This window comes from Pangasianodon hypophthalmus, chromosome 30 (genome assembly GCF_027358585.1).
Source record: "Pangasianodon hypophthalmus isolate fPanHyp1 chromosome 30, fPanHyp1.pri, whole genome shotgun sequence".
Lineage (NCBI taxonomy): Eukaryota > Metazoa > Chordata > Actinopteri > Siluriformes > Pangasiidae > Pangasianodon > Pangasianodon hypophthalmus.
In genome coordinates, this window is record NC_069739.1 from 687,839 (window position 1) to 711,088 (window position 23,250).

A 23,250-nucleotide genomic window follows, 5' to 3' on the forward strand; every position below is an offset into this window, starting at 1 on the left:
CAATCAATGAACAAGTCAATAAGGTATCAGGTGCGAGTGAGTGACCTTGTGAAACAGTAGTGTGTACTGAGTGTGTGTGTTTGTGTCAGTGTGCACTATAGAGTGTACTAGTGTGTCAGTGTGCACTATAGAGTGTACTAGAGTGTCAGTGTGCACTATAGAGTGTCAGTGTGCACTATAGAGTGTACTAGTGTGTCAGTGTGCGCTATAGAGTGTACTAGAGTGTCAGTGTGCACTATAGAGTGTACTAGAGTGTCGGTGTGCGCTATAGAGTGTACTAGTGTGTCAGTGTGCGCTATAGAGTGTACTAGAGTGTCAGTGTGCGCTATAGAGTGTACTAGAGTGTCAGTGTGCACTATAGAGTGTACTAGAGTGTCAGTGTGCGCTATAGAGTGTACTAGTGTGTCAGTGTGCACTATAGAGTGTACTAGAGTGTCAGTGTGCGCTATAGAGTGTACTAGAGTGTCAGTGTGCGCTATAGAGTGTACTAGTGTGTCAGTGTGCGCTATGGAGTGTACTAGAGTGTCAGTGTGCGCTATAGAGTGTACTAGAGTGTCAGTGTGCGCTATAGAGTGTACTAGAGTGTCAGTGTGCGCTATAGAGTGTACTAGTGTGTCAGTGTGCGCTATAGAGTGTACTAGAGTGTCAGTGTGCGCTATAGAGTGTACTAGTGTGTCAGTGTGCGCTATAGAGTGTACTAGAGTGTCAGTGTGCACTATGGAGTGTACTAGTGTGTCAGTGTGCACTATGGAGTGTACTAGAGTGTCAGTGTGCACTATGGAGTGTACTAGAGTGTCAGTGTGCACTATGGAGTGTACTAGAGTGTCAGTGTGCACTATGGAGTGTACTAGAGTGTCAGTGTGCACTATGGAGTGTACTAGTGTGTCAGTGTGCGCTATAGAGTGTACTAGAGTGTCAGTGTGCGCTATAGAGTGTACTAGAGTGTCAGTGTGCACTATAGAGTGTACTAGAGTGTCAGTGTGCACTATGGAGTGTACTAGTGTGTCAGTGTGCACTATGGAGTGTACTAGAGTGTCAGTGTGCACTATGGAGTGTACTAGAGTGTCAGTGTGCACTATGGAGTGTACTAGAGTGTCAGTGTGCACTATGGAGTGTACTAGAGTGTCAGTGTGCACTATAGAGGGTACTAGTGTGTCAGTGTGCACTATGGAGTGTACTAGTGTGTCAGTGTGCACTATGGAGTGTACTAGAGTGTCAGTGTGCACTATGGAGTGTACTAGTGTGACAGTGTGCACTATAGAGTGTACTAGTGTGACAGTGTGCACTATGGAGTGTACTAGAGTGTCAGTGTGCACTATAGAGTGTACTAGTGTGTCAGTGTGCACTATAGAGTGTACTAGAGTGTCAGTGTGCACTATAGAGTGTACTAGTGTGTCAGTGTGCACTATAGAGTGTACTAGAGTGTCAGTGTGCACTATGGAGTGTACTAGAGTGTCAGTGTGCACTATAGAGTGTACTAGTGTGTCAGTGTGCACTATAGAGTGTACTAGAGTGTCAGTGTGCACTATAGAGTGTACTAGTGTGTACTATAGAATGTACTAGAGTGTCAGTGTGCGCTATAGAGTGTACTAGTGTGTCAGTGTGCACTATAGAGTGTACTAGTGTGTCAGTGTGCACTATAGAGTGTACTAGTGTGTACTATAGAATGTACTAGAGTGTCAGTGTGCACTATAGAGTGTACTAGAGTGTCAGTGTGCACTATGGAGTGTACTAGTGTATTAGTGTGCACTATAGAGTGTACTAGTGTGTCAGTGTGTACTATAGAATGTACTAGAGTGTCAGTGTGCACTATAGAGTGTACTAGTGTATTAGTGTGCACTATAGAGTGTACTAGTGTGTCAGTGTGCACTATAGAGTGTACTAGAGTGTCAGTGTGCACTATAGAGTGTACTAGAGTGTCAGTGTGCACTATAGAGTGTACTAGAGTGTCAGTGTGCACTATAGAGTGTACTAGAGTGTCAGTGTGCACTATAGAGTGTACTAGTGTGTCAGTGTGCACTATAGAGTGTACTAGTGTATTAGTGTGCACTATAGAGTGTACTAGTGTATTAGTGTGCACTATAGAGTGTACTAGTGTGTCAGTGTGTACTATAGAGTGTACTAGAGTGTCAGTGTGCACTATGGAGTGTACTAGAGTGTCAGTGTGCACTATGGAGTGTACTAGTGTATTAGTGTGCACTATAGAGTGTACTAGTGTGTCAGTGTGCACTATAGAGTGTACTAGAGTGTCAGTGTGCACTATAGAGTGTACTAGTGTGTCAGTGTGCGCTATAGAGTGTACTAGAGTGTCAGTGTGCGCTATAGAGTGTACTAGAGTGTCAGTGTGTGCTATAGAGTGTACTAGAGTGTCAGTGTGCACTATAGAGTGTACTAGTGTGTCAGTGTGCACTATAGAGTGTACTAGTGTGTCAGTGTGCACTATGGAGTGTACTAGAGTGTCAGTGTGCACTATAGAGTGTACTAGAGTGTCAGTGTGCACTATGGAGTGTACTAGTGTATTAGTGTGTACTATAGAATGTACTAGAGTGTCAGTGTGCACTATAGAGTGTACTAGAGTGTCAGTGTGCACTATGGAGTGTACTAGAGTGTCAGTGTGCGCTATGGAGTGTACTAGAGTGTCAGTGTGCGCTATAGAGTGTACTAGTGTGTCAGTGTGCGCTATAGAGTGTACTAGAGTGTCAGTGTGCGCTATAGAGTGTACTAGAGTGTCAGTGTGCGCTATAGAGTGTACTAGAGTGTCAGTGTGCGCTATAGAGTGTACTAGTGTGTCAGTGTGCGCTATAGAGTGTACTAGTGTGTCAGTGTGCGCTATAGAGTGTACTAGAGTGTCAGTGTGCGCTATAGAGTGTACTAGAGTGTCAGTGTGCACTATGGAGTGTACTAGTGTATTAGTGTGTACTATAGAATGTACTAGAGTGTCAGTGTGCACTATAGAGTGTACTAGAGTGTCAGTGTGCACTATGGAGTGTACTAGAGTGTCAGTGTGCGCTATGGAGTGTACTAGAGTGTCAGTGTGCGCTATAGAGTGTACTAGTGTGTCAGTGTGCGCTATAGAGTGTACTAGAGTGTCAGTGTGCGCTATAGAGTGTACTAGAGTGTCAGTGTGCACTATAGAGTGTACTAGTGTGTCAGTGTGCACTATAGAGTGTACTAGTGTGTCAGTGTGCACTATGGAGTGTACTAGAGTGTCAGTGTGCACTATAGAGTGTACTAGAGTGTCAGTGTGCACTATGGAGTGTACTAGTGTATTAGTGTGTACTATAGAATGTACTAGAGTGTCAGTGTGCACTATGGAGTGTACTAGAGTGTCAGTGTGCACTATGGAGTGTACTAGAGTGTCAGTGTGCGCTATGGAGTGTACTAGAGTGTCAGTGTGCGCTATAGAGTGTACTAGTGTGTCAGTGTGCGCTATAGAGTGTACTAGAGTGTCAGTGTGCGCTATAGAGTGTACTAGAGTGTCAGTGTGCGCTATAGAGTGTACTAGAGTGTCAGTGTGCGCTATAGAGTGTACTAGTGTGTCAGTGTGCGCTATAGAGTGTACTAGTGTGTCAGTGTGCGCTATAGAGTGTACTAGAGTGTCAGTGTGCGCTATAGAGTGTACTAGAGTGTCAGTGTGCGCTATAGAGTGTACTAGAGTGTCAGTGTGCGCTATAGAGTGTACTAGTGTGTCAGTGTGCGCTATAGAGTGTACTAGAGTGTCAGTGTGCACTATAGAGTGTACTAGAGTGTCAGTGTGCACTATAGAGTGTACTAGTGTGTCAGTGTGCGCTATAGAGTGTACTAGAGTGTCAGTGTGCACTATGGAGTGTACTAGAGTGTCAGTGTGCGCTATAGAGTGTACTAGAGTGTCAGTGTGCGTTTAACGGATTTGTCTGTCTGTCTCTGTAGGAGGGGAGTGGAGGAGGGTCAGAGGTCACGGCGGCGACGTCACTTCCTGACGAGGGAGCGTTCTGATTCGATGAGCTCCAGCTCTATCTACTTCACTGCTAGTAACGGGATGACCAGTCAGAGCGAGGGCGGGTACGCGACACTGCGACAGAGCTAGTGGTATTTAGCTAGCTAGCTATTTGTATAATTAGTGATTAACCAGCTGCTACCTGTGTGTGTGTGTGTTGCACTCATAGATACACTACGGCGTATTCGACTGCCGAGTCTGACTACACTGACCGAGAGACGGACAGAGACGAGGACCGCGACGAGGACGATGAAGGTGACACACACTCAGCATGTCTGTCTTTAGTACAGTTCCAGTCACTGGGAAGGGATTGTTGTGTCTAAACCATTGTGATGTAGCGTGTAGTGGTGTGGGACACAGCTGTGATGGTGTGAACGAGGGTTTAGGTAACGTTAGAGTAGCGTTAGACTAACGTTAGAGTCACGATAACGGAGTTAAAATATTCCTGCGACGTTAGAGTAACGTTAGAGTAGCGTAAGAGTAACGATAGAATGTTAGAGTAACGTTAGAGTCATGATAACGGAGTTAAAATATTCCTGCGACGTTAGAGTAACGTTAGAATAACATTAGAGTGACGTAAGAGTCACGATAACGGAGTTAAAATGTTCCTGCGATGTTAGAGTAACGTTAGAATAACATTAGAGTGAAGTAAGAGTCACGATAACGGAGTTAAAATGTTCCTGTGACGTTAGTGTCACGATAACGGAGTTAAAATATTCCTGCGACGTTAGAGTAACGTTAGAATAACATAAGAGTGACGTAAGAGTCACGATAACAGAGTTAAAATGTTCCTGCGATGTTAGAGTAACGTTAGAATAACATTAGACTGACGTTAGAGTAACATTAGAATAACATTAGACTGACGTTAGTGTCACGATAACGGAGTTAAAATGTTCCTGCGACGTTAGAGTAACGTTAGAATAACATTAGAGTGACGTAAGAGTCATGATAACGGAGTTAAAATGTTCTTGCGACGTTAGAGTAACGTTAGAATAATATTAGACTGACGTTAGAGTCACGATAACGGAGTTAAAATGTTCCTGTGACGTTAGAGTAACGATAACGGAGTTAAAATGTTCCTGCGACGTTAGAGTAACGTTAGAATAACATTAGAGTGACGTAAGAGTCATGATAACGGAGTTAAAATGTTCCTGTGACGTTAGTGTCACGATAACGGAGTTAAAATGTTCCTGTGACGTTAGTGTCACGATAATGGAGTTAAAATGTTCCTGCGACGTTAGAGTAACGTTAGAATAACATTAGAGTGACGTAAGAGTCATGATAACGGAGTTAAAATGTTCCTGTGACGTTAGTGTCACGATAACGGAGTTAACATGTTCCTGTGACGTTAGTGTCACGATAACGGAGTTAAAATGTTCCTGCGACATTAGAGTAACGTTAGAATAACATTAGAGTGACGTAAGAGTCACGATAACAGAGTTAAAATGTTCCTGCGACGTTAGAGTAACGTTAGAATAACATTAGACTGACGTTAGAGTCACGATAACTGAGTTAAAATGTTCCTGTGACGTTAGTGTCACGATAACGGAGTTAAAATGTTCCTGCGACGTTGGAGTAACGTTAGAATAACATTAGAGTAACATTAGTGTCACAATAACGGAGTTAAAAGGACGTTAGAATAACGTTAGAATAACGTTAGCGTATAGTTAGAGAGTAGTTAATGTTAGAATAACGTTAGCGTATAGTTAGAGAGTAGTTAAAGTTAGAATAACGTTAGCGTATAGTTAGAGAGTAGTTAATGTTAGAATAACGTTAGCGTATGGTTAGAGAGTAGTTAATGTTAGAATAACGTTAGCGTATAGTTAGAGAGTAGTTGATGTTAGAATGACGTTAGCGTATAGTTAGAGAGTAGTTAATGTTAGAATGACGTTAGCGTATAGTTAGAGAGTAGTTGATGTTAGAATGACGTTAGCGTATAGTTAGAGAGTAGTTGATGTTAGAATAACGTTAGCGTATAGTTAGAGAGTAGTTAAAGTTAGAATGACGTTAGCGTATAGTTAGAGAGTAGTTAAAGTTAGAATAACGTTAGCGTATAGTTAGAGAGTAGTTAAAGTTAGAATGACGTTAGCGTATAGTTAGAGAGTAGTTAAAGTTAGAATAACGTTAGCGTATGGTTAGAGAGTAGTTAAAGTTAGAATAACGTTAGCGTATAGTTAGAGAGTAGTTAATGTTAGAATGACGTTAGCGTATAGTTAGAGAGTAGTTAATGTTAGAATGACGTTAGCGTATAGTTAGAGAGTAGTTAATGTTAGAATGACGTTAGCGTATGGTTAGAGAGTAGTTAATGTTAGAATAACGTTAGCGTATAGTTAGAGAGTAGTTAAAGTTAGAATAACGTTAGCGTATAGTTAGAGAGTAGTTAATGTTAGAATGACGTTAGCGTATAGTTAGAGAGTAGTTAATGTTAGAATAACGTTAGCGTATGGTTAGAGAGTAGTTAATGTTAGAATAACGTTAGCGTATAGTTAGAGAGTAGTTGATGTTAGAATAACGTTAGCGTATAGTTAGAGAGTAGTTGATGTTAGAATAACGTTAGCGTATAGTTAGAGAGTAGTTAAAGTTAGAATAACGTTAGCGTATGGTTAGAGAGTAGTTGATGTTAGAATAACATTAGCGTATGGTTAGAGAGTAGTTGATGTTAGAATAACGTTAGCGTATAGTTAGAGAGTAGTTAATGTTAGAATAACGTTAGCGTATAGTTAGAGAGTAGTTAAAGTTAGAATAACGTTAGCGTATGGTTAGAGAGTAGTTAATGTTAGAATAACGTTAGCGTATAGTTAGAGAGTAGTTGATGTTAGAATAACGTTAGCGTATAGTTAGAGAGTAGTTAATGTTAGAATAACGTTAGCGTATAGTTAGAGAGTAGTTAATGTTAGAATGACGTTAGCGTATAGTTAGAGAGTAGTTGATGTTAGAATAACGTTAGCGTATGGTTAGAGAGTAGTTGATGTTAGAATGACGTTAGCGTATAGTTAGAGAGTAGTTAATGTTAGAATAACGTTAGCGTATAGTTAGAGAGTAGTTAATGTTAGAATAACGTTAGCGTATGGTTAGAGAGTAGTTAAAGTTAGAATAACGTTAGCGTATAGTTAGAGAGTAGTTAATGTTAGAATAACGTTAGCGTATGGTTAGAGAGTAGTTGATGTTAGAATAACGTTAGCGTATAGTTAGAGAGTAGTTAATGTTAGAATAACGTTAGCGTATAGTTAGAGAGTAGTTAATGTTAGAATAACGTTAGCGTATGGTTAGAGAGTAGTTAATGTTAGAATAACGTTAGCGTATAGTTAGAGAGTAGTTGATGTTAGAATAACGTTAGCGTATAGTTAGAGAGTAGTTAAAGTTAGAATAACGTTAGCGTATGGTTAGAGAGTAGTTAATGTTAGAATAACGTTAGCGTATAGTTAGAGAGTAGTTGATGTTAGAATAACGTTAGCGTATAGTTAGAGAGTAGTTGATGTTAGAATGACGTTAGCGTATAGTTAGAGAGTAGTTAATGTTAGAATGACGTTAGCGTATGGTTAGAGAGTAGTTGATGTTAGAATAACGTTAGCGTATAGTTAGAGAGGAGTTAATGTTAGAATAACGTTAGCGTATGGTTAGAGAGTAGTTGATGTTAGAATGACGTTAGCGTATAGTTAGAGAGTAGTTAATGTTAGAATAACGTTAGCGTATGGTTAGAGAGTAGTTAATGTTAGAATAACGTTAGCGTATAGTTAGAGAGTAGTTAATGTTAGAATGACGTTAGCGTATAGTTAGAGAGTAGTTAAAGTTAGAATAACGTTAGCGTATAGTTAGAGAGTAGTTAAAGTTAGAATAACGTTAGCGTATAGTTAGAGAGTAGTTAATGTTAGAATAACGTTAGCGTATAGTTAGAGTAGTTAATGTTAGAATAACGTTAGCGTATGGTTAGAGAGTAGTTAATGTTAGAATAACGTTAGCGTATGGTTAGAGAGTAGTTAATGTTAGAATAACGTTAGCGTATGGTTAGAGAGTAGTTAATGTTAGAATAACGTTAGCGTATAGTTAGAGAGTAGTTGATGTTAGAATAACGTTAGCGTATAGTTAGAGAGTAGTTGATGTTAGAATAACGTTAGCGTATAGTTAGAGAGTAGTTAAAGTTAGAATAACGTTAGCGTATGGTTAGAGAGTAGTTAAAGTTAGAATAACGTTAGCGTATAGTTAGAGAGTAGTTAATGTTAGAATAACGTTAGCGTATAGTTAGAGAGTAGTTAATGTTAGAATAACGTTAGCGTATGGTTAGAGAGTAGTTAATGTTAGAATAACGTTAGCGTATAGTTAGAGAGTAGTTGATGTTAGAATAACGTTAGCGTATAGTTAGAGAGTAGTTGATGTTAGAATAACGTTAGCGTATAGTTAGAGAGTAGTTAAAGTTAGAATGACGTTAGCGTATAGTTAGAGAGTAGTTAAAGTTAGAATGACGTTAGCGTATAGTTAGAGAGTAGTTAATGTTAGAATAACGTTAGCGTATGGTTAGAGAGTAGTTAATGTTAGAATAACGTTAGCGTATAGTTAGAGAGTAGTTAAAGTTAGAATAACGTTAGCGTATAGTTAGAGAGTAGTTGATGTTAGAATAACGTTAGCGTATGGTTAGAGAGTAGTTGATGTTAGAATAACGTTAGCGTATAGTTAGAGAGTAGTTAAAGTTAGAATGACGTTAGCGTATAGTTAGAGAGTAGTTAATGTTAGCATGACGTTAGCGTATAGTTAGAGAGTAGTTAAAGTTAGAATGACGTTAGCGTATAGTTAGAGAGTAGTTAAAGTTAGAATAACGTTAGCGTATGGTTAGAGAGTAGTTAAAGTTAGAATAACGTTAGCGTATAGTTAGAGAGTAGTTAAAGTTAGAATAACGTTAGCGTATAGTTAGAGAGTAGTTAATGTTAGAATAACGTTAGCGTATAGTTAGAGAGTAGTTAATGTTAGAATAACGTTAGCGTATAGTTAGAGAGTAGTTAATGTTAGAATAATGTTAGCGTATAGTTAGAGAGTAGTTAAAGTTAGAATAACGTTAGCGTATAGTTAGAGAGTAGTTGATGTTAGAATAACGTTAGCGTATGGTTAGAGAGTAGTTAATGTTAGAATAACGTTAGCGTATAGTTAGAGAGTAGTTGATGTTAGAATAACGTTAGCGTATAGTTAGAGAGTAGTTAATGTTAGAATAACGTTAGCGTATAGTTAGAGAGTAGTTAATGTTAGAATAACGTTAGCGTATAGTTAGAGAGTAGTTGATGTTAGAATAACGTTAGCGTATAGTTAGAGAGTAGTTGATGTTAGAATAACGTTAGCGTATAGTTAGAGAGTAGTTGATGTTAGAATAACGTTAGCGTATAGTTAGAGAGTAGTTAAAGTTAGAATGACGTTAGCGTATAGTTAGAGAGTAGTTAATGTTAGAATAACGTTAGCGTATAGTTAGAGAGTAGTTAAAGTTAGAATAACGTTAGCGTATAGTTAGAGAGTAGTTAATGTTAGAATAACGTTAGCGTATGGTTAGAGAGTAGTTAAAGTTAGAATAACGTTAGCGTATAGTTAGAGAGTAGTTAATGTTAGAATAACGTTAGCGTATAGTTAGAGAGTAGTTAATGTTAGAATGACGTTAGCGTATAGTTAGAGAGTAGTTGATGTTAGAATGACGTTAGCGTATGGTTAGAGAGTAGTTAATGTTAGAATAACGTTAGCGTATAGTTAGAGAGTAGTTAAAGTTAGAATAACGTTAGCGTATAGTTAGAGAGTAGTTAATGTTAGAATAACGTTAGCGTATAGTTAGAGAGTAGTTGATGTTAGAATGACGTTAGCGTATAGTTAGAGAGTAGTTAAAGTTAGAATAACGTTAGCGTATAGTTAGAGAGTAGTTAAAGTTAGAATAACGTTAGCGTATAGTTAGAGAGTAGTTAATGTTAGAATAACGTTAGCGTATAGTTAGAGAGTAGTTGATGTTAGAATGACGTTAGCGTATAGTTAGAGAGTAGTTAAAGTTAGAATAACGTTAGCGTATAGTTAGAGAGTAGTTAATGTTAGAATGACGTTAGCGTATAGTTAGAGAGTAGTTAAAGTTAGAATAACGTTAGCGTATAGTTAGAGAGTAGTTGATGTTAGAATAACGTTAGCGTATAGTTAGAGAGTAGTTAAAGTTAGAATAACGTTAGCGTATAGTTAGAGAGTAGTTAATGTTAGAATAACGTTAGCGTATAGTTAGAGAGTAGTTGATGTTAGAATGACGTTAGCGTATAGTTAGAGAGTAGTTGATGTTAGAATAACGTTAGCGTATGGTTAGAGAGTAGTTAATGTTAGAATAACGTTAGCGTATAGTTAGAGAGTAGTTGATGTTAGAATAACGTTAGCGTATAGTTAGAGAGTAGTTAAAGTTAGAATAACGTTAGCGTATGGTTAGAGAGTAGTTAATGTTAGAATAACGTTAGCGTATAGTTAGAGAGTAGTTAAAGTTAGAATAACGTTAGCGTATAGTTAGAGAGTAGTTAATGTTAGAATAACGTTAGCGTATAGTTAGAGAGTAGTTGATGTTAGAATGACGTTAGCGTATAGTTAGAGAGTAGTTAAAGTTAGAATAACGTTAGCGTATAGTTAGAGAGTAGTTAATGTTAGAATGACGTTAGCGTATAGTTAGAGAGTAGTTAAAGTTAGAATAACGTTAGCGTATAGTTAGAGAGTAGTTGATGTTAGAATAACGTTAGCGTATAGTTAGAGAGTAGTTAAAGTTAGAATAACGTTAGCGTATAGTTAGAGAGTAGTTAATGTTAGAATAACGTTAGCGTATAGTTAGAGAGTAGTTGATGTTAGAATGACGTTAGCGTATAGTTAGAGAGTAGTTGATGTTAGAATAACGTTAGCGTATAGTTAGAGAGTAGTTGATGTTAGAATAACGTTAGCGTATGGTTAGAGAGTAGTTGATGTTAGAATAACGTTAGCGTATAGTTAGAGAGTAGTTAAAGTTAGAATAACGTTAGCGTATAGTTAGAGAGTAGTTAATGTTAGAATAACGTTAGCGTATAGTTAGAGAGTAGTTAATGTTAGAATGACGTTAGCGTATAGTTAGAGAGTAGTTGATGTTAGAATAACGTTAGCGTATAGTTAGAGAGTAGTTAAAGTTAGAATAACGTTAGCGTATAGTTAGAGAGTAGTTAATGTTAGAATAACGTTAGAATAACGTTAGCGTATAGTTAGAGAGTAGTTGATGTTAGAATGACGTTAGCGTATAGTTAGAGAGTAGTTAATGTTAGAATAACGTTAGCGTATAGTTAGAGAGTAGTTAAAGTTAGAATAACGTTAGCGTATAGTTAGAGAGTAGTTGATGTTAGAATAACGTTAGCGTATAGTTAGAGAGTAGTTAATGTTAGAATAACGTTAGCGTATGGTTAGAGAGTAGTTGATGTTAGAATAACGTTAGCGTATGGTTAGAGAGTAGTTAAAGTTAGAATAACGTTAGCGTATAGTTAGAGAGTAGTTGATGTTAGAATAACGTTAGCGTATAGTTAGAGAGTAGTTGATGTTAGAATAACGTTAGCGTATAGTTAACGTTATTCTAACATTAACTACTCTCTAACTATACGCTAACGTCATTCTAACTTTAACTACTCTCTAACTATACGCTAACGTTATTCTAACATTAACTACTCTCTAACTATACGCTAACGTTATTCTAACATTAACTACTCTCTAACTATACGCTAACGTTATTCTAACATCAACTACTCTCTAACTATACGCTAACGTTATTCTAACTTTAACTACTCTCTAACTATACGCTAACGTTATTCTAACATTAACTACTCTCTAACTTTATAGTTTATACTTTATAGGTATAGTTAGAGAGTAGTTAATGTTAGAATAACGTTAGCGTATAGTTAGAGAGTAGTTAATGTTAGAATAACGTTAGCGTATAGTTAGAGAGTAGTTAATGTTAGAATAACGTTAGCGTATAGTTAGAGAGTAGTTAAAGTTAGAATAACGTTAGCGTATAGTTAGAGAGTAGTTAATGTTAGAATAACGTTAGCGTATGGTTAGAGAGTAGTTAATGTTAGAATAACGTTAGCGTATAGTTAGAGAGTAGTTGATGTTAGAATAACGTTAGCGTATAGTTAGAGAGTAGTTAATGTTAGAATAACGTTAGCGTATAGTTAGAGAGTAGTTAATGTTAGAATGACGTTAGCGTATAGTTAGAGAGTAGTTAAAGTTAGAATGACGTTAGCGTATAGTTAGAGAGTAGTTAATGTTAGAATGACGTTAGCGTATAGTTAGAGAGTAGTTAAAGTTAGAATGACGTTAGCGTATAGTTAGAGAGTAGTTAATGTTAGAATGACGTTAGCGTATAGTTAGAGAGTAGTTAAAGTTAGAATAACGTTAGCGTATAGTTAGAGAGTAGTTAATGTTAGAATAACGTTAGCGTATAGTTAGAGAGTAGTTAATGTTAGAATAACGTTAGCGTATGGTTAGAGAGTAGTTGATGTTAGAATGACGTTAGCGTATAGTTAGAGAGTAGTTAATGTTAGAATAACGTTAGCGTATAGTTAGAGAGTAGTTAATGTTAGAATAACGTTAGCGTATAGTTAGAGAGTAGTTAAAGTTAGAATAACGTTAGCGTATAGTTAGAGAGTAGTTAAAGTTAGAATGACGTTAGCGTATAGTTAGAGAGTAGTTAAAGTTAGAATGACGTTAGCGTATAGTTAGAGAGTAGTTAAAGTTAGAATAACGTTAGCGTATAGTTAGAGAGTAGTTAATGTTAGAATAACGTTAGCGTATGGTTAGAGAGTAGTTGATGTTAGAATGACGTTAGCGTATAGTTAGAGAGTAGTTAATGTTAGAATGACGTTAGCGTATAGTTAGAGAGTAGTTAAAGTTAGAATGACGTTAGCGTATAGTTAGAGAGTAGTTAATGTTAGAATGACGTTAGCGTATAGTTAGAGAGTAGTTAAAGTTAGAATAACGTTAGCGTATAGTTAGAGAGTAGTTAATGTTAGAATAACGTTAGCGTATGGTTAGAGAGTAGTTGATGTTAGAATGACGTTAGCGTATAGTTAGAGAGTAGTTAATGTTAGAATAACGTTAGCGTATAGTTAGAGAGTAGTTAATGTTAGAATAACGTTAGCGTATAGTTAGAGAGTAGTTAAAGTTAGAATAACGTTAGCGTATAGTTAGAGAGTAGTTAAAGTTAGAATGACGTTAGCGTATAGTTAGAGAGTAGTTAATGTTAGAATGACGTTAGCGTATAGTTAGAGAGTAGTTAATGTTAGAATAACGTTAGCGTATAGTTAGAGAGTAGTTAATGTTAGAATAACGTTAGCGTATAGTTAGAGAGTAGTTAAAGTTAGAATAACGTTAGCGTATAGTTAGAGAGTAGTTAATGTTAGAATAACGTTAGCGTATAGTTAGAGAGTAGTTAATGTTAGAATAACGTTAGCGTATAGTTAGAGAGTAGTTAAAGTTAGAATAACGTTAGCGTATAGTTAGAGAGTAGTTAAAGTTAGAATGACGTTAGCGTATAGTTAGAGAGTAGTTAATGTTAGAATAACGTTAGCGTATAGTTAGAGAGTAGTTGATGTTAGAATAACGTTAGCGTATAGTTAGAGAGTAGTTAATGTTAGAATAACGTTAGCGTATGGTTAGAGAGTAGTTAATGTTAGAATAACGTTAGCGTATAGTTAGAGAGTAGTTAATGTTAGAATGACGTTAGCGTATAGTTAGAGAGTAGTTAAAGTTAGAATGACGTTAGCGTATAGTTAGAGAGTAGTTAATGTTAGAATGACGTTAGCGTATAGTTAGAGAGTAGTTAAAGTTAGAATAACGTTAGCGTATGGTTAGAGAGTAGTTAATGTTAGAATAACGTTAGCGTATGGTTAGAGAGTAGTTGATGTTAGAATGACGTTAGCGTATAGTTAGAGAGTAGTTAATGTTAGAATAACGTTAGCGTATAGTTAGAGAGTAGTTAATGTTAGAATAACGTTAGCGTATAGTTAGAGAGTAGTTAAAGTTAGAATAACGTTAGCGTATAGTTAGAGAGTAGTTAAAGTTAGAATGACGTTAGCGTATAGTTAGAGAGTAGTTAATGTTAGAATGACGTTAGCGTATAGTTAGAGAGTAGTTAATGTTAGAATAACGTTAGCGTATGGTTAGAGAGTAGTTGATGTTAGAATAACGTTAGCGTATAGTTAGAGAGTAGTTGATGTTAGAATGACGTTAGCGTATGGTTAGAGAGTAGTTAAAGTTAGAATAACGTTAGCGTATAGTTAGAGTAGTTAATGTTAGAATAACGTTAGCGTATAGTTAGAGAGTAGTTAAAGTTAGAATAACGTTAGCGTATAGTTAGAGAGTAGTTAATGTTAGAATAACGTTAGCGTATAGTTAGAGAGTAGTTAATGTTAGAATAACGTTAGCGTATAGTTAGAGAGTAGTTAAAGTTAGAATAACGTTAGCGTATAGTTAGAGAGTAGTTAAAGTTAGAATAACGTTAGCGTATAGTTAGAGAGTAGTTAATGTTAGAATAACGTTAGCGTATAGTTAGAGAGTAGTTAATGTTAGAATAACGTTAGCGTATAGTTAGAGAGTAGTTAATGTTAGAATAACGTTAGCGTATAGTTAGAGAGTAGTTAATGTTAGAATGACGTTAGCGTATAGTTAGAGAGTAGTTAATGTTAGAATGACGTTAGCGTATAGTTAGAGAGTAGTTGATGTTAGAATAACGTTAGCGTATAGTTAGAGAGTAGTTAAAGTTAGAATAACGTTAGCGTATAGTTAGAGAGTAGTTAAAGTTAGAATAACGTTAGCGTATAGTTAGAGAGTAGTTAAAGTTAGAATAACGTTAGCGTATAGTTAGAGAGTAGTTGATGTTAGAATAACGTTAGCGTATAGTTAGAGAGTAGTTAATGTTAGAATAACGTTAGCGTATGGTTAGAGAGTAGTTGATGTTAGAATAACGTTAGCGTATAGTTAGAGAGTAGTTGATGTTAGAATAACGTTAGCGTATAGTTAGAGAGTAGTTAATGTTAGAATAACGTTAGCGTATAGTTAGAGAGTAGTTGATGTTAGAATGACGTTAGCGTATAGTTAGAGAGTAGTTGATGTTAGAATAACGTTAGCGTATGGTTAGAGAGTAGTTGATGTTAGAATAACGTTAGCGTATAGTTAGAGAGTAGTTAATGTTAGAATAACGTTAGCGTATAGTTAGAGAGTAGTTGATGTTAGAATAACGTTAGCGTATAGTTAGAGAGTAGTTGATGTTAGAATAACGTTAGCGTATGGTTAGAGAGTAGTTGATGTTAGAATAACGTTAGCGTATGGTTAGAGAGTAGTTGATGTTAGAATAACGTTAGCGTATGGTTAGAGAGTAGTTGATGTTAGAATAACGTTAGCGTATGGTTAGAGAGTAGTTAATGTTAGAATAACGTTAGCGTATAGTTAGAGAGTAGTTAATGTTAGAATAACGTTAGCGTATAGTTAGAGAGTAGTTAAAGTTAGAATAACGTTAGCGTATAGTTAGAGAGTAGTTAAAGTTAGAATAACGTTAGCGTATAGTTAGAGAGTAGTTAAAGTTAGAATAACGTTAGCGTATAGTTAGAGAGTAGTTGATGTTAGAATAACGTTAGCGTATGGTTAGAGAGTAGTTGATGTTAGAATGACGTTAGCGTATAGTTAGAGAGTAGTTGATGTTAGAATAACGTTAGCGTATAGTTAGAGAGTAGTTAAAGTTAGAATAACGTTAGCGTATAGTTAGAGAGTAGTTGATGTTAGAATGACGTTAGCGTATAGTTAGAGAGTAGTTGATGTTAGAATAACGTTAGCGTATAGTTAGAGAGTAGTTAAAGTTAGAATAACGTTAGCGTATAGTTAGAGAGTAGTTAAAGTTAGAATAACGTTAGCGTATGGTTAGAGAGTAGTTGATGTTAGAATGACGTTAGCGTATAGTTAGAGAGTAGTTGATGTTAGAATAACGTTAGCGTATAGTTAGAGAGTAGTTAAAGTTAGAATAACGTTAGCGTATAGTTAGAGAGTAGTTAATGTTAGAATAACGTTAGAATAACGTTAGCGTATAGTTAGAGAGTAGTTAAAGTTAGAATAACGTTAGCGTATAGTTAGAGAGTAGTTAAAGTTAGAATGACGTTAGCGTATAGTTAGAGAGTAGTTAAAGTTAGAATAACGTTAGCGTATAGTTAGAGAGTAGTTAATGTTAGAATAACGTTAGCGTATAGTTAGAGAGTAGTTGATGTTAGAATGACGTTAGCGTATAGTTAGAGAGTAGTTAATGTTAGAATAACGTTAGCGTATAGTTAGAGAGTAGTTAATGTTAGAATAACGTTAGCGTATAGTTAGAGAGTAGTTGATGTTAGAATAACGTTAGCGTATAGTTAGAGAGTAGTTAATGTTAGAATAACGTTAGCGTATGGTTAGAGAGTAGTTAATGTTAGAATAACGTTAGCGTATAGTTAGAGTAGTTAATGTTAGAATAACGTTAGCGTATAGTTAGAGAGTAGTTGATGTTAGAATAACGTTAGCGTATAGTTAGAGAGTAGTTGATGTTAGAATAACGTTAGCGTATAGTTAGAGAGTAGTTGATGTTAGAATAACGTTAGCGTATAGTTAGAGAGTAGTTGATGTTAGAATAACGTTAGCGTATAGTTAGAGAGTAGTTAATGTTAGAATAACGTTAGCGTATAGTTAGAGAGTAGTTAAAGTTAGAATAACGTTAGCGTATAGTTAGAGAGTAGTTAAAGTTAGAATAACGTTAGCGTATAGTTAGAGAGTAGTTGATGTTAGAATAACGTTAGCGTATAGTTAGAGAGTAGTTGATGTTAGAATAACGTTAGCGTATGGTTAGAGAGTAGTTAATGTTAGAATAACGTTAGCGTATAGTTAGAGAGTAGTTAATGTTAGAATAACGTTAGCGTATAGTTAGAGAGTAGTTAATGTTAGAATAACGTTAGCGTATAGTTAGAGAGTAGTTAATGTTAGAATAACGTTAGCGTATAGTTAGAGAGTAGTTAATGTTAGAATGACGTTAGCGTATAGTTAGAGAGTAGTTGATGTTAGAATAACGTTAGCGTATAGTTAGAGAGTAGTTAATGTTAGAATAACGTTAGCGTATGGTTAGAGAGTAGTTAATGTTAGAATAACGTTAGCGTATAGTTAGAGAGTAGTTGATGTTAGAATAACGTTAGCGTATAGTTAGAGAGTAGTTAATGTTAGAATGACGTTAGCGTATAGTTAGAGAGTAGTTAAAGTTAGAATAACGTTAGCGTATAGTTAGAGAGTAGTTAAAGTTAGAATAACGTTAGCGTATAGTTAGAGAGTAGTTAAAGTTAGAATAACGTTAGCGTATAGTTAGAGAGTAGTTAATGTTAGAATAACGTTAGCGTATAGTTAGAGAGTAGTTAAAGTTAGAATAACGTTAGCGTATAGTTAGAGAGTAGTTAAAGTTAGAATAACGTTAGCGTATAGTTAGAGAGTAGTTAAAGTTAGAATAACGTTAGCGTATAGTTAGAGAGTAGTTAAAGTTAGAATGACGTTAGCGTATAGTTAGAGAGTAGTTAATGTTAGAATAACGTTAGCGTATGGTTAGAGAGTAGTTAATGTTAGAATAACGTTAGCGTATAGTTAGAGAGTAGTTAAAGTTAGAATAACGTTAGCGTATAGTTAGAGAGTAGTTGATGTTAGAATAACGTTAGCGTATGGTTAGAGAGTAGTTGATGTTAGAATAACGTTAGCGTATAGTTAGAGAGTAGTTAAAGTTAGAATAACGTTAGCGTATAGTTAGAGAGTAGTTGATGTTAGAATAACGTTAGCGTATGGTTAGAGAGTAGTTAAAGTTAGAATAACGTTAGCGTATAGTTAGAGAGTAGTTGATGTTAGAATAACGTTAGCGTATAGTTAGAGAGTAGTTGATGTTAGAATAACGTTAGCGTATAGTTAGAGAGTAGTTGATGTTAGAATAACGTTAGCGTATAGTTAGAGAGTAGTTAATGTTAGAATAACGTTAGCGTATAGTTAGAGAGTAGTTAATGTTAGAATAACGTTAGCGTATAGTTAGACAGTAGTTGATGTTAGAATAACGTTAGCGTATAGTTAGAGAGTAGTTAATGTTAGAATAACATTAGCGTATAGTTAGAGAGTAGTTGATGTTAGAATGACGTTAGCGTATAGTTAGAGAGTAGTTGATGTTAGAATAACGTTAGCGTATAGTTAGAGAGTAGTTAAAGTTAGAATGACGTTAGCGTATAGTTAGAGAGTAGTTGATGTTAGAATAACGTTAGCGTATAGTTAGAGAGTAGTTGATGTTAGAATGACGTTAGCGTATAGTTAGAGAGTAGTTGATGTTAGAATAACGTTAGCGTATAGTTAGAGAGTAGTTGATGTTAGAATAACGTTAGCGTATAGTTAGAGAGTAGTTAATGTTAGAATAACATTAGCGTATAGTTAGAGAGTAGTTGATGTTAGAATAACGTTAGCGTATAGTTAGAGAGTAGTTGATGTTAGAATAACGTTAGCGTATGGTTAGAGAGTAGTTAAAGTTAGAATAACGTTAGCGTATGGTTAGAGAGTAGTTGATGTTAGAATAACGTTAGCGTATAGTTAGAGAGTAGTTAATGTTAGAATAACGTTAGCGTATAGTTAGAGAGTAGTTGATGTTAGAATAACGTTAGCGTATAGTTAGAGAGTAGTTAAAGTTAGAATAACGTTAGCGTATAGTTAGAGAGTAGTTAATGTTAGAATAACGTTAGCGTATAGTTAGAGAGTAGTTAAAGTTAGAATAACGTTAGCGTATAGTTAGAGAGTAGTTGATGTTAGAATAACGTTAGCGTATAGTTAGAGAGTAGTTAATGTTAGAATGACGTTAGCGTATGGTTAGAGAGTAGTTAATGTTAGAATAACGTTAGCGTATAGTTAGAGAGTAGTTAATGTTAGAATGACGTTAGCGTATAGTTAGAGAGTAGTTAATGTTAGAATAACGTTAGCGTATAGTTAGAGAGTAGTTGATGTTAGAATGACGTTAGCGTATAGTTAGAGAGTAGTTATGTTAGAATAACGTTAGCGTATAGTTAGAGAGTAGTTGATGTTAGAATAACGTTAGCGTATAGTTAGAGAGTAGTTGATGTTAGAATAACGTTAGCGTATAGTTAGAGAGTAGTTAAAGTTAGAATAACGTTAGCGTATAGTTAGAGAGTAGTTGATGTTAGAATGACGTTAGCGTATAGTTAGAGAGTAGTTAAAGTTAGAATAACGTTAGCGTATAGTTAGAGAGTAGTTAATGTTAGAATAACGTTAGCGTATAGTTAGAGAGTAGTTGATGTTAGAATGACGTTAGCGTATAGTTAGAGAGTAGTTAAAGTTAGAATGACGTTAGCGTATAGTTAGAGAGTAGTTGATGTTAGAATAACGTTAGCGTATAGTTAGAGAGTAGTTAAAGTTAGAATAACGTTAGCGTATAGTTAGAGAGTAGTTAAAGTTAGAATAACGTTAGCGTATAGTTAGAGAGTAGTTGATGTTAGAATAACGTTAGCGTATAGTTAGAGAGTAGTTGATGTTAGAATAACGTTAGCGTATAGTTAGAGAGTAGTTAAAGTTAGAATAACGTTAGCGTATAGTTAGAGAGTAGTTGATGTTAGAATAACGTTAGCGTATAGTTAGAGAGTAGTTAAAGTTAGAATAACGTTAGCGTATAGTTAGAGAGTAGTTAATGTTAGAATAACGTTAGCGTATAGTTAGAGAGTAGTTAATGTTAGAATAACGTTAGCGTATAGTTAGAGTAGTTAATGTTAGAATAACGTTAGCGTATAGTTAGAGTAGTTAATGTTAGAATAACGTTAGCGTATAGTTAGAGAGTAGTTAATGTTAGAATAACGTTAGCGTATAGTTAGAGAGTAGTTAATGTTAGAATAACGTTAGCGTATAGTTAGAGAGTAGTAGTTGATGTTAGAATAACGTTAGCGTATAGTTAGAGAGTAGTTGATGTTAGAATAACGTTAGCGTATAGTTAGAGAGGAGTTAATGTTAGAATAACGTTAGCGTATAGTTAGAGAGTAGTTGATGTTAGAATAACGTTAGCGTATAGTTAGAGAGTAGTTAATGTTAGAATAACGTTAGCGTATGGTTAGAGAGTAGTTAATGTTAGAATAACGTTAGCGTATAGTTAGAGTAGTTAATGTTAGAATAACGTTAGCGTATAGTTAGAGAGTAGTTGATGTTAGAATAACGTTAGCGTATAGTTAGAGAGTAGTTAAAGTTAGAATAACGTTAGCGTATAGTTAGAGAGTAGTTGATGTTAGAATAACGTTAGCGTATAGTTAGAGAGTAGTTAAAGTTAGAATAACGTTAGCGTATAGTTAGAGAGTAGTTAATGTTAGAATAACGGTTAGCGTATAGTTAGAGTAGTTAATGTTAGAATAACGTTAGCGTATAGTTAGAGAGTAGTTAATGTTAGAATAACGTTAGCGTATAGTTAGAGAGTAGTTAATGTTAGAATAACGTTAGCGTATAGTTAGAGAGTAGTTGATGTTAGAATAACGTTAGCGTATAGTTAGAGAGTAGTTGATGTTAGAATAACGTTAGCGTATAGTTAGAGAGGAGTTAATGTTAGAATAACGTTAGCGTATAGTTAGAGAGTAGTTGATGTTAGAATAACGTTAGCGTATAGTTAGAGTAGTTAATGTTAGAATAACGTTAGCGTATAGTTAGAGTAGTTAATGTTAGAATAACGTTAGCGTATAGTTAGAGAGTAGTTAATGTTAGAATAACGTTAGCGTATAGTTAGAGAGTAGTTAATGTTAGAATAACGTTAGCGTATGGTTAGAGAGTAGTTAAAGTTAGAATAACGTTAGCGTATAGTTAGAGAGTAGTTAAAGTTAGAATAACGTTAGCGTATAGTTAGAGAGTAGTTAAAGTTAGAATAACGTTAGCGTATAGTTAGAGAGTAGTTAAAGTTAGAATAACGTTAGCGTATAGTTAGAGTAGTTAATGTTAGAATAACGTTAGCGTATAGTTAGAGAGTAGTTAAAGTTAGAATAACGTTAGCGTATAGTTAGAGTAGTTAATGTTAGAATAACGTTAGCGTATAGTTAGAGAGTAGTTAAAGTTAGAATAACGTTAGCGTATAGTTAGAGAGTAGTTAAAGTTAGAATAACGTTAGCGTATAGTTAGAGAGTAGTTAAAGTTAGAATAACGTTAGCGTATAGTTAGAGAGTAGTTAAAGTTAGAATAACGTTAGCGTATAGTTAGAGTAGTTAATGTTAGAATAACGTTAGCGTATAGTTAGAGAGTAGTTAAAGTTAGAATAACGTTAGCGTATAGTTAGAGAGTAGTTAAAGTTAGAATAACGTTAGCGTATAGTTAGAGTAGTTAAAGTTAGAATAACGTTAGCGTATAGTTAGAGAGTAGTTAAAGTTAGAATAACGTTAGCGTATAGTTAGAGAGTAGTTAAAGTTAGAATAACGTTAGCGTATAGTTAGAGAGTAGTTAAAGTTAGAATAACGTTAGCGTATAGTTAGAGTAGTTAATGTTAGAATAACGTTAGCGTATAGTTAGAGAGTAGTTAATGTTAGAATAACGTTAGCGTATAGTTAGAGAGTAGTTAATGTTAGAATAACGTTAGCGTATAGTTAGAGAGTAGTTGATGTTAGAATAACGTTAGCGTATAGTTAGAGAGTAGTTGATGTTAGAATAACGTTAGCGTATAGTTAGAGAGTAGTTGATGTTAGAATAACGTTAGCGTATAGTTAGAGAGTAGTTGATGTTAGAATAACGTTAGCGTATAGTTAGAGAGTAGTTGATGTTAGAATAACGTTAGCGTATAGTTAGAGAGTAGTTAAAGTTAGAATAACGTTAGCGTATAGTTAGAGTAGTTGATGTTAGAATAACGTTAGCGTATAGTTAGAGAGTAGTTAAAGTTAGAATAACGTTAGCGTATAGTTAGAGAGTAGTTGATGTTAGAATAACGTTAGCGTATAGTTAGAGAGTAGTTAAAGTTAGAATGACGTTAGCGTATAGTTAGAGTAGTTGATGTTAGAATAACGTTAGCGTATAGTTAGAGAGTAGTTAATGTTAGAATGACGTTAGCGTATAGTTAGAGTAGTTAATGTTAGAATAACGTTAGCGTATGGTTAGAGAGTAGTTAATGTTAGAATAACGTTAGCGTATAGTTAGAGAGTAGTTAATGTTAGAATAACGTTAGCGTATAGTTAGAGAGTAGTTAAAGTTAGAATAACGTTAGCGTATAGTTAGAGAGTAGTTAATGTTAGAATAACGTTAGCGTATAGTTAGAGAGTAGTTTAAAGTTAGAATAACGTTAGCGTATAGTTAGAGAGTAGTTAAAGTTAGAATAACGTTAGCGTATAGTTAGAGAGTAGTTGATGTTAGAATAACGTTAGCGTATAGTTAGAGAGTAGTTGATGTTAGAATAACGTTAGCGTATAGTTAGAGAGTAGTTGATGTTAGAATAACGTTAGCGTATAGTTAGAGAGTAGTTGATGTTAGAATAACGTTAGCGTATAGTTAGAGAGTAGTTAAAGTTAGAATGACGTTAGCGTATAGTTAGAGAGTAGTTGATGTTAGAATAACGTTAGCGTATGGTTAGAGAGTAGTTAATGTTAGAATAACGTTAGCGTATAGTTAGAGAGTAGTTAAAGTTAGAATGACGTTAGCGTATAGTTAGAGAGTAGTTAAAGTTAGAATGACGTTAGCGTATAGTTAGAGAGTAGTTAAAGTTAGAATGACGTTAGCGTATAGTTAGAGAGTAGTTAATGTTAGAATAACGTTAGCGTATAGTTAGAGAGTAGTTAATGTTAGAATAACGTTAGCGTATGGTTAGAGAGTAGTTAAAGTTAGAATAACGTTAGCGTATAGTTAGAGAGTAGTTATGTTAGAATAACGTTAGCGTATAGTTAGAGAGTAGTTAATGTTAGAATAACGTTAGCGTATAGTTAGAGAGTAGTTGATGTTAGAATAACGTTAGCGTATAGTTAGAGAGTAGTTAATGTTAGAATAACGTTAGCGTATGGTTAGAGAGTAGTTAAAGTTAGAATAACGTTAGCGTATAGTTAGAGAGTAGTTGATGTTAGAATAACGTTAGCGTATAGTTAGAGAGTAGTTAAAGTTAGAATAACGTTAGCGTATAGTTAGAGTAGTTGATGTTAGAATAACGTTAGCGTATAGTTAGAGAGTAGTTAAAGTTAGAATAACGTTAGCGTATAGTTAGAGAGTAGTTAATGTTAGAATAACGTTAGCGTATAGTTAGAGAG

At 35.1% G+C, this 23,250-nt stretch overlaps 1 protein-coding gene across 2 annotated transcripts in view; it reads left to right on the plus strand.

Moving 5' to 3' along the window:
* rmdn3 (regulator of microtubule dynamics 3) overlaps nucleotides 1–23,250 on the plus strand; it is a 37,414-nt gene that overhangs the window by 1,416 nt on the left and 12,748 nt on the right. Inside the window, exons 3-4 of one of the 2 annotated variants that reach the window (XM_053231754.1) lie at nucleotides 3,910–4,041; nucleotides 4,146–4,231. In XM_053231754.1, the coding sequence (XP_053087729.1) occupies nucleotides 3,910–4,041; nucleotides 4,146–4,231 (218 nt within the window). The remainder of the gene's footprint in view (nucleotides 1–3,909; nucleotides 4,042–4,145; nucleotides 4,232–23,250) is intronic. The other variant, XM_053231755.1, reaches the window with a different exon arrangement.